The 13757-nt window shown below is 31.6% G+C and overlaps 1 protein-coding gene across 6 annotated transcripts in view; it reads right to left on the minus strand.

Moving 5' to 3' along the window:
* Positions 1-13757, minus strand: part of LOC115453190 (four and a half LIM domains protein 2) — a 195810-nt gene that overhangs the window by 16627 nt on the left and 165426 nt on the right. For 5 of the 6 annotated variants that reach the window (XM_037443465.1, XM_037443464.1, XM_037443463.1 and 2 more), the window contains one exon: positions 11049-11223. In XM_037443465.1, the coding sequence (XP_037299362.1) occupies positions 11049-11223 (175 nt within the window). Of the gene's footprint in view, positions 1-605; positions 881-11048; positions 11224-13757 lie in introns of those variants that run through there. The other variant, XM_037443467.1, reaches the window with a different exon arrangement.

The raw sequence follows: 13757 nt of genomic DNA on the forward strand, positions 1-13757 counted from the left end.
TCTAGTTGTTTTTATGTGTGCGTATAAATAAGGTCGATTGTGATTTTTATAAGGCTATGTAAATGTGTAGGCAGAGAATGCAATGTTCATTCTAATTTAAATGTTGAGGAAATGTGGGCAGCCTCTACTGTTAGTTTTTAAGATAGATACATTCAAAGCAAAGGTTTTTAAAATATTTGAATGTAAGGAATAATGCAACTTTACAAATTACGTTACATTTTTGAGTGAGTAGGTATTTCTTAAGTGTTTTTGTCATTATGTTGTAAGTATTGGTTCTATTATGTGGTATTTACTTTAAATTATTGTAGGTGTAATAGATTATAATTAATATATAGTTTAGTTGGCAAGTCAAGACAATCTGACTTAATTTTATAACAAAAAAATATATAATTTAAAAAAAGAACTGCGTGAATTTTTTATAAACGTGTGTGATCTAAGGGTAAGTCAAGACAATCTGACTTAGTTCTATAAAAAAAAAAAACTTATTAAAAAAATCTTTAATTTAAAAAAAGAACAGCGTTAAAATATTTTTTAAACGCTGTCGTTTGCAATCTAAACCTCTGTTACTTGAATTAGATATAACTAGCTATTATTAAAATAATAACCTGCAGCAGTTTTCCTCGGGTCTCCGAGCAGACACTGATCCCTTAAAGCACAACAAAACTTCTTATTCTCCCGCTCAGCTGTAGCGTTCGGCAAAAACATGGACAGTATGGCAACATCTTCATTATTCTCCCTTGCTCTACGTATCCTGTCCTGCCCTACTGTTTTCATAGTCAGATGCAGGCGCGATTTGAGATCGTCACTTAAAATGTCGGCGGACATTTTTTTGTTTTTAGTGTATCGACGCGACAAGGCTTCGCGGCTCGCGATGTGGTACTGAGCGTCTGTGTCGGATGTGTGCGGAGGTAGCGTGCTCGTGGTAGTGAGGAGCTCCGGTAATATGCGATGTGTCTGGGAGGTTTTGTTTTGAGTCTTGTGCTTTTGTTTGTATGGTATTTGGGTATGTAGAGTTTTGTTGGTATAAGTATTTGTGTAAGATAAAAAAATCATCAGATAAATGAAATTATTTGTTCATTATTTTGTGTTTAAAAAAATAAATATGTTCATTTTTATGATCAATAAATATTTCGTAATTACACAATAAATAAATAAAGATGACTTAATTACAATTCAACTTAAAAATAAATATACCGAACTCAAGTATTAACCTCTCTACCAGTCTCTAGACAGTTTTAACATTGCCATACTTCCAAGTTTGAAAGCAACACGAACTGAATGTAACTTAATTGATGAAACGAGATAAGAAATGTTTGGAATTGTACACAAGATTGATGTAGCAATGAGGAAGCAATCTATGGCAATGCAGCGATAATGAGAGAGGACAAAAGGGAACTTGGACAAGGGAATGATTTGAATTAAACTAATAGAGCCTCTATCTATTATAATGACATTGCAGACAGGGGAATGATTTAAAAAAAGGTGCTATTTAATTATGTCTATTGTAATTTAAAAAGACCAACAGATTCCATGTCCGCTCTTTTTTTTATTATTTTTAGTAAAAACTAGATTGTAGATGACATATACGAGGGTCCAGTTCGGTAGGTGCAACAGTAATGTCTGTTTAAGCCGCTAAGCAACAATGTACTCTGTTGCATAACTGAAGCTAGTGAAATTATGGCATTGTGAGGCTTAAATGTTGTTCCAGGGCAAAGAGCGGAGGAGAATGAGATTTCTTGCAATTATAAGTTCTGTATTACGGTTTGAAGCTAGTAAAGTTAAAGGGAATTATGAGGTTTAAATCATGGTCCAGGGCAACTAGCGGAGGGAAATGATATAGTTTTGTAATTATAAGTTCTGTATTGTGTTGCTACTGTTTATGGACGTCGCTTATGGTCAAGCGGACTGCTTCATTTAATTGTAAAAAAAAATAGTATTTAGTATTGTATAAATTTATTGTATCGCTGTCATGAAAATGTAAATTGTGTTATGGGTCCTTTGTTATTTTAATTAAATGAATAATAAGGTTTTGTATCTGTTAAAAAGAATTGTTCTTTATTGAAAACTGATTTTCGAGTTAAGGATAATTTACTTTATCAAAGTTTGTGTTTAAATATTTATTTAGGTCCGTTCGGCCAAAATTCTGGCGGATTTTCTGATGTTTACTTTGATACGAGGGGACCGTTACATATAACTTGAGCATGGCATTGTGTGTGTGTGAGTGGTGTAAACGTAAACATTTATATTAGTGACAGTAAATGTTGGGAAAAAACTTTTTAACAGAAAAATATATCGCTTTCAAAAACCAAAAAATAATTTAACATTACCTATATACAGTTACCAATTTTGGACTCGGTGCCTAATAAAAATTAAACATGGCTCCCGTGGACCACTTTGAGGATCAATGCTTTAAATGTTCAAAGTTTCATTTATAATCTTCTATGCGTCTCACTAATACAATGTCTATAAAATATTTTTTTTATTTTAATTTTAATATATCCTATATATTTTACCCGCAGTTTTATAACACGCTTCAAAATTTCAGAACAGCCAACCTTCAAAACTCAATTTAAATTTACAACCTATATACATTTAAACTACAATTAAACGTATTATAACGTCATAATTAACCTGATATAAATGACTAAGCTGATGACAAAGACAGTTTGACGTTAACAGTCGGAACGTGTTAAAATAACAATCACGTACACCTTTGTTGACGTGTTGTGCTTCAAACTTGCTAATACTTAAAGCATGGATGGACCTTAACCGATTCTGATAAAAATATCACTTGTTTACGGATGTATTTAAAGAAATTTATGTTAAATTAAGATACATTTTATTTGAAAATTCCTTTAAATTATTCTATGATGTTATTTTTAAAAAGGGTAAAGCTAACAGACCTTTTGCTAAAGGGAAGTAAACAAAGATCCTTAGACACAAACTAATTTATCTAATTCTTTAACTATGTAATTAGTCTGAATAAAGGCTTATTATTATTATATAATATTATATTATGTTATACTGTTTACTTATATTTTATTGTAACAACGTTACTTTCCCAAATAAATAAAACAAAATCATTATTGGTTATTAATTCACGTTGTTCTAACTTGGCAGTATAGTCTGTGACAAGCCTATTCCCTGTGGAACGAACAAATATGGCGAATATCTTGCATGAAACGCAAAAGTAATTATACCTTCTTCTTAAAGTAGGTTAATATAAAGCAGTAATTAAGTGATACATGTTATGATATTTGATATTTTATTAGGTTTAAAGGTGCAATTGACTTGGCTCTTGGCGCCTATGATATGCTCACTACTCACATTAGTTTCAAAGATAAGATATAGTTAATTAATTATAAATACAAAACGTGTAGTTGTAGGTATTGAGTAAGCATCAATAAATAATATTAAGTAGTGAATGAATGTAAAATTAATTCTCAAATGAGGTTAGTATAATTTTTGTGACAACCTGGATTATTTACATAATTTTAAAAGCATAATCAATAAATATGTTCTCGTTAGATTAAAAAATAACACAAGCAACTAAGAAATATATGTACGTTGTTAAACTGAATTAGATACCAAGATTAACCTTTTTTTAAATCTCAGGCGAGTACATTTACAGAGAATTACGCTCGGCAGTTTCTTTGAAGGTTCGCGTAATGACTTGTGAAAAGGTCCTTTATACGATCTAAGGAGCCTTTATACGTTTACTGGGAAATGTTAATTTTCATTACAGTAATTAAAACCACACATATTATCTATGTGTGGGTTGGTTTCAATTAAAACCTGGGAATCTCCAGCTCTGTGAAATCTCAGGTTATTGCGTCCATTTTCTTAGCTATTTAATAAAGCAAAGATATTATGCGTTCATGTTTTCGCTAAGGGAGGAAATTATTACTAATTAAAAGAGTAATTTAATTTATAACAAATTAATTGTAGCGTAAATATGGGGTCGATGGTCCTCACCATTTCCTCTAAATCCGCACCTGTCTACAGGATAATAAAGTTAAATTAACAGCATAGATGCTGTTGAGATGTTGCTGGCTATTAAAAATGCCTACTGATTGGCATTGCTGCCCACGCCTTGCCTTGCGTGATAAAATGTATGTGCAGTACTTTGTCATATTTTACACAAGCCGCTTGTCTGATGGTACCCGATATAAACAATACGAACACTGTCCAAGACATAACTAAAAGTATTGTTATTCGAGACATTAAGTATTGCAGTGAATAAGTTTTTTTTTTCTATATGTGTATGTCAAGAAGTTTAGTGTATTCACCTTACTTGAGGTTGGCAAAATTGTCCCAAAGGACAGCCAGTTAGGAGAATAAAAAATATAAACGTGAATTAGTCATCGATTTTCCAATTCCTTTTTTAAATTGGGCATTATGTCTTATAACTAAAGCATTATATACTAGTTTCGGTTGTTATTCAATTAAACAGTAATTCTGATTATTCACTAGTCATTTACAATCACTTTTTCGCTTATCTCAAAAGCCGGTATTAAAAAGACTTCTACGAAACTAAACGGTCACCCCATTCTCATGGGACAATGTTACTAACATAAAATAATAATATATTTAATTCCCACGACTTCCCACAATACAAATTAAGTCCCCTACTAAGCTAGGTGTAAATCTGTGTTGCAAGTTAACAAATCACGGAAACACACGAAATACGGTAAACATATTGAATATGTGAAATTTGTTTACCATTCTGTAAAAGGCTGGGGAAATCACCTCAGTTCGCGTATTTAAAATACAATTACTACAACTTTATTTATATCCGCGCATGACGAAACCGCAAAATTAAAATATTAAGTAATATTCACCCAAACAAACAATATATTGTTAAGGCTCCTTCCCGAGTAAACAGCCTTGAGGAATTTGTTTTATACTTGGCGCGCGCGTTACTGGTGGGAATATGCGAAGATATTCCTATAATCTCTTTAAAAAAAGAATTTTAGTTTAAAAAATGTTAACTACCAAAATATTCCTTATTAAATCGTCTGTAATAGTAATAGTTAAAAATAAAATTATGTGTATTTTAATAGATACATACAGTGGTAAATGTTATGTGGGCTTTAAAACAATATCCAAATTATTAAAAAAAATTAACAATCAAAGGAATATAACATGTAAACTATTAAAACCGCGATAAAATCCGAAAAATAGTTTCATTTTAATGAAGATAACATGTATTATTAATGAAATGCAATGTAAATTTTTTGTAGATGTTTTATAAATTTCGAATAGATAGCTCTTAAAAATACGATGAGCGCGTATTTTCTGGGAGGAGCGTCTTAACATTTCCTAAAGCAACAAGCTGACATCATAAAATTCGTATATTAACATAAACATAGACACATTAAATATTTTTATCAGAAATTATGTATTGAATAAAAATACACATTAATACGGCCTATTTGTGATATATTTTTCATTAATATTCATTAACTGTTTGATTTAATAGTTTTGGTAACGCTTTTGGTTTGAACAAACATTCGTATAGTTGATCAAACATTTGCAAATTTAGAATCGTATTTTATTTTTAATTTAGAAACTAAAAACATTATTACAGAATCAGACGTTTATAATTATTTTAATTACAGTTTAATTTATTTATTCATTATTCTTTTTATCATTTTTTCCGCCTAGTGACTATAATTTTGCCAACAACTTCATATAAAGCAATAATATGTATTTCAGACATTTAGTTTATTTTTTTATTTTATATTCATATATATTTTTTCATGTTTTCACGAAGTACGAGTACATAGCCGTACTAAACATAAAATTTAAAAATAAATTCATAACAAACTATTAACAAAGTCAAATACTATTGATTTTAATTTAGATTTTTCAATATGCACGGATTCACAGCTTTGTGATCAAAGGCTATGACATTATAAATTATTATAAATCTAGCAACACTGATAAAGAAGCGATTGAAAACAATAATCATGTTAATTATAGGTGTTTAAAATTTAAATAGTGTTGTCAGCCTTTTATGCAAGAACGATTAATACTTTAACCTTATTGGTGAGATAATTTCAGATTTGTTATTTTAGTTTACGAGCCGTATTCGACTAATTAACTCTTTAATGTTGCCGCCAGACAATAAATTAATTTAAAAATTACAACTATATTTTGTTTTGATTTATCTATCTGCAAGAATAGAAAAGAGATAGGTTCTGTGTCTGAAGTAAATATTTGTGTCACTTTTGTTTTTACCAAAATTCGTAAAAGGGCCTAACAGCTAATACAAAACAAAGTCTAGCGAATTGCATAGGGAACTGGTAGATCCCACAAGGGAATACAGTTCAAATATAATTACCAACGAAAGTCCTTAAATACCACGACGGTCGTCAGAATAATGATAAAACAGATGTTTCAGTTAACACGTGAATCAGTAATCTGTCATATAAGGGTCGTCGCAAGGCCGGTCAGTGCGACCAAGTCGATGGCGTTAAGTACATTATGTGACGGCCCACGCAAGATGATTCACAAGTGATGGTATTGAGAGGCGTGATCAACGTGATTTAAATTAGACTTTTAAGACCTTTATTTTGGGTTTTATTTTGGTTGATTTATATTCGGTGGAATAACGACCACTGTTTACATCTGGAAGAAACCCTCATAGTTCTATCTAAGGCAGTTGCTGTATTTAGTGAGAAATAGCTAAGTAATTCTGGTGAACCGTCGAGATAGTCTTTCGACATTGGATATAATAGTTGGATTAGGTACGCCATGCATCTACGTCACACATTATCAATCAACTGAATTCAACAATGATGTTTTTTTAATAAATAATACAATTACACCCACCAATCAGGCGGAACATAACATCATTTATCTCGTCTCTGATTGGCGCATTACTCACGCATTGACAGCCACCGTTAGACAGGATTAATTTTCCCGAACGGTATTCGTTTTTTAAACTATAACTGTTATATTGTAACGGTTTGCATCCTTAAGTGTTTTTCGAAGTACTCACATTAAATCATTTGCCGTAAATTGTCGAAATTTTATTCTTTTTTTGAAAGTTGTGTGTGGTCAAATTTAAAAATAATTTTTAAATTAACGGCCAGCATTATGGTCGTCAGATATGATTCATATAGTTTTAAAATAATGAGTTCTAAGTATTGTGTCATCAGTAATGTAAGTTTGGAGAGTCATCACAATTTATTGTTTTCATGAAAATGCATTATAATTTATTAGATATCTATAATATACATTTTGCATTGATGCTATAAATTCGTAAAATTAAATTTCGAAACCCCGTACTAACAATTTTATTATCATAATATTTCATATTAAGAACATATGTATAACTTCGTGTATTCATTGTGCAAATTTTTATCCAAATCTATAAATTTTTTTATGCACTAATTTTACAAATATGTAAACATCCTTATATACACTTCTATTCGTACACATATATTAACATAATTATTATTTAATCTACATCTTTAAAAGACACACTAACATGGTTTCTAAGGATAAGGAGATGTGAGGCAAAACAACGAGCAATACTTTAATGTCAAGATTTTAAGATTTTTCGCAAACATGATAATATTTCTAAGTTTGGCAGCGAGACCTTAGCGTAAGCATTAAAATCATACTTTTTAATTATTAACCAAATACTGTTTCAATTGCTTTTAATATCTTTGAATTATCTAAAACAACTTTGATAATGTCACCTATTATTAATCAATTTTTAACGTTTTTTCTTAAATATGTTACATTATAACGTAAATCATTTAATAAAACACTCAACCGCATCCAAACCTCTGACAAAGTAATTAATCTCACCCAATTAAGGCAATATAACTACACGCTGGTTATAAAATCTTGAACTTTACGTTGGGGAATTGTTTATTCGTATTAAAGGTTTAATTAATAATTTTATATTGGTCACACAGAACGCTGTTTTATTTATAGAATGCACTGACGTTAAACGTCAAGTGACGTTATAGCGTCCCAACCTATTTTAGGATAGGGTTGATAATTCCTGGATCAACACTACAAACCAGGACATATCCTAGTGTCAGGATGTATTGCAACCTCATCCTATGATTATATCTCATAATATACAAGTGGGGAAGGATCCATATAACCCGATTCCTGCTCATTTATGCCTATTATAAGTAACTATAAGTTGTGTCGGGTTCCTTTCCCGAAAATTACACTTTTTGCCACTGTGATATTCTATATACTATTTGTGTGTTTGATATATCGCGGTAAAATCGCTTTTAGTGGGACAAAGCCTTGAAAGTTAAATCACTGTTTATATCATGCGAATGACGTCACTTACCATGATAAATGACATTTAATGTTTAGCATGACTTTGGTATGTAGTGATTCAATGCAGTTATTTAGGATAATATCCTTGTGTTTTGGGATATTTCAACATAATATTTATTTGCACGAATTTATAAAGATATAAAGCATGTTTGTAGACATTAACATCTGGAACCATTTAACCGTTTAAAAAATATAAACCTATATGATCAACAAAGGCTATACTTTGTTTTGGTTATTTTTATTATAACGGCGAATAGTAGTACAAGAAACCCAGTGATTTCTTTCATTTTCTAAAGAGTTGCCAGTACCTTTTGTTACAATTGTCCTTTATATCAGTAACGTAGTGTGCTCAGCCAAGCGGTTTAATTAGGGAATAAGTTTAAAAAAATATTTTCTAAGAATTCTTTTATGAGATTGTTGCCTTTTGTTATATTGTTTGCAAGATTTTAAGATAACGAAAACTGAAATTCGTGGACCGAAAAATTTTGTAAATAAGTTCGCATGTTTAATATATTTAGGGATGTTGTTCCCACTATTTATATCCTAAAAGGTAGGCAATAATATTATTTGATTTAATAATAATATGTGTTTGATCTATCAAAATACTACTTCGACATAGTACCAAATAAAATACTTACACAGCTATATAAAATAGCAATCGATGTAAATCAATTTGAACCAATTACCCCATGAATTCTATTAATGGAGGCCTTACAATGCCCGCAGCATCACTCGCCATATCGTAGACATTTACGACTGTCGAACTTTAACTACGTATTTACACGGTTTCGCTCTTTTTATGGAAAATGTGGTGTGAAGTTAATGGCAATTTGATTCCTATAGTTGTTAATTCAAGGTACTGTGGCACGTAATGTGGCAGTTAACATCTGGAAATTACCATTCGTGTTTTTATATCTAAACCTAAATGAAATGAAATAAATAATTGTATAGATTTTCAATAAATTTAATATCAACAAAAATATGCGCATTGACGCAACTTTATTTTTAATAACACAATTTTGCGTGAAACGAAACACCCATCCGCCATATTGAATAAAATTAATTAAAAGTCAAATATATGTCCAGTTACTGAGTTACGTCCGAGGCTGCGGCATTGGCAGTGGTCAGGTTTTTTTCTCAGCAATGCCGTGCATAACGCCTTATGTAGCGAGGGTGACCGACACCCCTTATATGGCACCGAGTTGCTATCACTGATAGTGACACACTGCCACGGAGGTCACGTGACTAAGGGCTCCAACAAAATTAATGTTTCCGAGGTACCAATTCAATGACTTTATATCAATTTGGCGTTTATTCGTATAAAGTTACTATGTCGATTGTCGGTCTTCTATAACATAATTTGAACTTAATTAGGTACTAACATGTTTGTTAGCAATTAATACTAAGTACAAATAAAACTCTAAGTAACATTTTAGGGTATTAACATTTGAGAACTAAAAATGGGACCTGAAAATTTTTAATGCAAATACGATTCTACGTGGACTAAGGCGCTTGAACTGACGATTCAGAAAAACAACTCATTCTGCTTACACCTGGCTGAATAATATTTCGCTTAATTTGAATAGAATAAATTTAAAAATGGACCATTTAATTTTGCCTTAGTGTGGTGGGATACTAATGTAACATTTTTAATCATTTGGTAAAAAAACATGTTCGAAGGGTAAAAAATTCATAAAGAAAAAGTATTATATTAATAATTTTATATATATTCTTTTTACATATATTCTTTTGTCCATAATTAAAATAGTTTTTGCCTCTATTATTTTGCGTATAATATATACAACTAAGTATATATTATACGCAAAAGTATCAAATTTATAAGAGAATCTATTTATAGTCGTTATAAAACTTTCTAAATTTGGAACCATTTTATTGCGGTTCATGTTTAATTTAAACAATGTCGTAAATTATATTACGTAAATAATGTTCATAGGTGGCATCTGTAACAATTTTATAGTACTCCCCGTGTCATCCAATTAGAACATTTATAATGTACTTAACATTGTGAATAAAAATTATTGACTATTAATCCGATTACATCTATAGAACAGGGAAGAGTAGACGCCTGTAAACCAAGGTCGGTAGCAAGTTCGATTCCCGTAACAAAAAAATAATTTTAATAGCTGCTAACATTTATTTTCATCCTTAATTAAACCAAAAGTGATGTATCTTGATATCTATAAAGTATTTTTATACCTTATGTTTTACAGTTTTTTTTACAAGAGTTGTTAGGGTATTCATTTAAACTTTTAGCGTGTGTAAAGAATAATAAAAATGCTAATTGTGTGTTGTACATTGTACCTAACCGTGTGTAAGTACTTCAAGTGTCGATCGGCATGTAACTAATCAATCGCATTAGGAACGTAAGGATAAGTGGTTCGCGCGTTACATTGCACATTATGGTGATTAACAATCAATATTACAGCTTCTTTAATAACGACTCTATTTTGTAAGATATACGAAATGTTTTACATTAAGTTCTACTTATTTTTACTCTCCTACCGCTGGGTATTGTCTTATTACTTTCTACCATATAACACTTAAAGACAAATTCTCATATAAGAAACCTACACAGTCTTATTAACTTCAAATCCTATTGCTAGTAGATAAAGTCCATATCAAAATGTACTCACCAGCACGAAACCTCATAAAGAACCAACACACTCTCAACTTTGAATCCTACTACTCATTAATAAAGTTCAAATACTCACCAGCACGGAACACTTCACCGCAGCCATCGCAGCGGCTGGCGAACTGCGCGTCGTAGCAGTTGCCGCAGTAGATCTTGTCGAGCTTGGAGCCGAACTGCTTGTCAACCAGGGACACGCGGCACTTGGCGCACAAGAAGCACGCCTCATGCCAATGCTTGTCCTTATACGACAGGTCCTGAGGACAAAGAGAAAAACGTATTAGATTTGTATGAATTTTGAACAGAAAACTTAAACACAGATTCCGTTATTACACTGAAGATGTAGGCAGAGGTGCAACCAGGGTACCTATTGTTTGCTATTGCGCTTATGGAAGGTGTATCTTGCCATATCGGGCACCAATTCGAGATTCCATGATACTGAGCAGAAACATCTAATATCACTTTGCCCAACCCGAGATAGCACCCAGGGCCTCAAGTATCATAACGCGTACACAATACTAATAGCCGAGGTAGTCTTAACCAGTGAAAGAAGTAAACATCTCAGAGTTGAAGTTGCAGATTCAAGTAATAAGTTTCTGGCACACCCTCGTAAAGTAGAAATTTGTTTAGTTGCAAATGAGTAATAAAATATAGAAATTAATGAATGATGTCTGTGGATCCCGATATCTATTGCAGGATGAGCTTTAAGAGTGGTCAGTAAGTTACGATTACTTGTCGGATAGATGATATTATGAACTGTTATGTATGTACAAACATTTATAACCTCATTCAATGGAAAAAGTAATGGACTATTTTCTCAATTAGCCTCATCGATAATATTTCTGAAAACCTTTGCCATTTTATTCCTATAAGTATTTCAAGATTGACATGTTTTTTTTTTAAGTTTTAAGTTATTCATTTCGTTGTCTGCATTTTCAAATATAAATAATTTAATGATACAAATGCCTAGACCTTTAATTTTGATTTTGACCTTTACGTTTTATTGACTACTATCAGGGGTGTTCACAACTTTTACAACCCGTCCAATAGCGGTTGCATCGTATAATTTGTCAAATTTGGTGATAACATTCATTAAGAATTTACAACAGCCATCAGGTCGATCGTAAACTGTTGTGTTATTTTAAACTTACCTTACGTGATGTGTTAACGATGTTTTTACGGATTTGGAAACGATATAAAACAGTAGCCTTGTTATTTAATAAACGATACAAATTATAATATAATTATATGAATATAGGTATAGTCTGCCAAGCCGCTAGATTTCCAGTATAAAAAAGATTTGGAAAGTGGAAGCGAAAGAAGTGTGCTAGAATTGCGCAAAATGCTGTATATTGTCTCTGCTTATTCCTATCGGATTGAGGCGTGATGTTATGTATATGTATGTAAAAAATTAAAAATGAGCCCACATAATTTATTTTACCATAATCGCTTACAACTCGCGGCGATTGAAATGTTACTTCTACTGCACTCGCTTTAAAGTACGATTTAGTTACCGCAGTTAAGTTATTACAAGTACGTATATTGTAGTCTTTTAAAATCGAACACTGTTTTAAAAAACATCAGAAAACCCAGATCACACAAATAAAAACAATTTATTAATCGACAGTAGATCCGTGGGTGTTAATTACGAAGCCACTGATGAAGACGTCGAGATACAATCGATATCACACCATATTTAGACGGATCATTAATTGCTAGTCTAGGTGTATTGTGCATTATTTTCGTGATCAAATTGAACTTGGCGAGAAGGTTGCGGAAGTAACGAAGCCTAGAGATGCTGCATAAGGTGGTGATTGTAATGTGTTATGTTTGCTATAAGCGTACCTTATACATATGCGTATGAACAACTTTCAAGAAGTATAAGTATTTTTACAGTTGCTTTGCCAGGAAGTTAAAACCCTACTTTGTTTTATAATTCCCTAGAAAATGTCAAAACCAAACCCATATTTAAACCTTATCTTCCTCAAAAAGCAGTAACACATCCTTAAATTCCTCTAGAATTCCAGTAATTCCTGATCATCATCAAACCCATAGTTTTCTACCGTAAGAATAAGGTAATCATATTTAATTACGTCGATAACCGATGCCCATACGTCATAACTCCTAAACTATTTCAAGCTCGTTTCAATTTACGATTCGAGATAAACACACTCGAATGCAAATTCCATAAATCACAAACGTAAGTTCACTGACCAAATAACGAGGACGATAATATAATGTTTATTGCTAATCAACCGGTCTAAGACAATGTAGATTTCATGCTGTTTTTTAATTCACAAAATTGTTATGATGTAAATCATTGGTATACAGGAAATTATCTTTTTGTAGACACATTGAATTGGGGACAGGACTAATATTTAGTTTTCATATTGTGAAATTTGGGAATCCTTTTGTTACTAAAGTCATAGCACGTAATTATTGTAGGCCGTAAAGAATGTCAATAATGACGATAATCATAATTATTATGTTAAAATAAAACTAAACTAAAATATCCCTGAATTAGGCTCGTCATCACAAGCTTTGTCGACATTATAATATAAGCAACATAATTTCGATATCGATGAAGACCCGCACTTGGTCATAGAGCATCACTTAACTCCCCATAACCGTCGCATAAAAACTAACAACAGAACCCATTTGACGAGTTACATTTGAAGTTTCAAAATAAATCTCCCCTCATTCTGGATTCTATTCCTGGCCCCGGTGCGAAGAACCGCTAGACATTTAAAACTGAATGTCGTAATGTCAATAAAATATGAATGTTTATTTT

Source organism: Manduca sexta, chromosome 26 (genome assembly GCF_014839805.1).
Source record: "Manduca sexta isolate Smith_Timp_Sample1 chromosome 26, JHU_Msex_v1.0, whole genome shotgun sequence".
Taxonomy (NCBI): Eukaryota; Metazoa; Arthropoda; class Insecta; order Lepidoptera; family Sphingidae; genus Manduca; species Manduca sexta.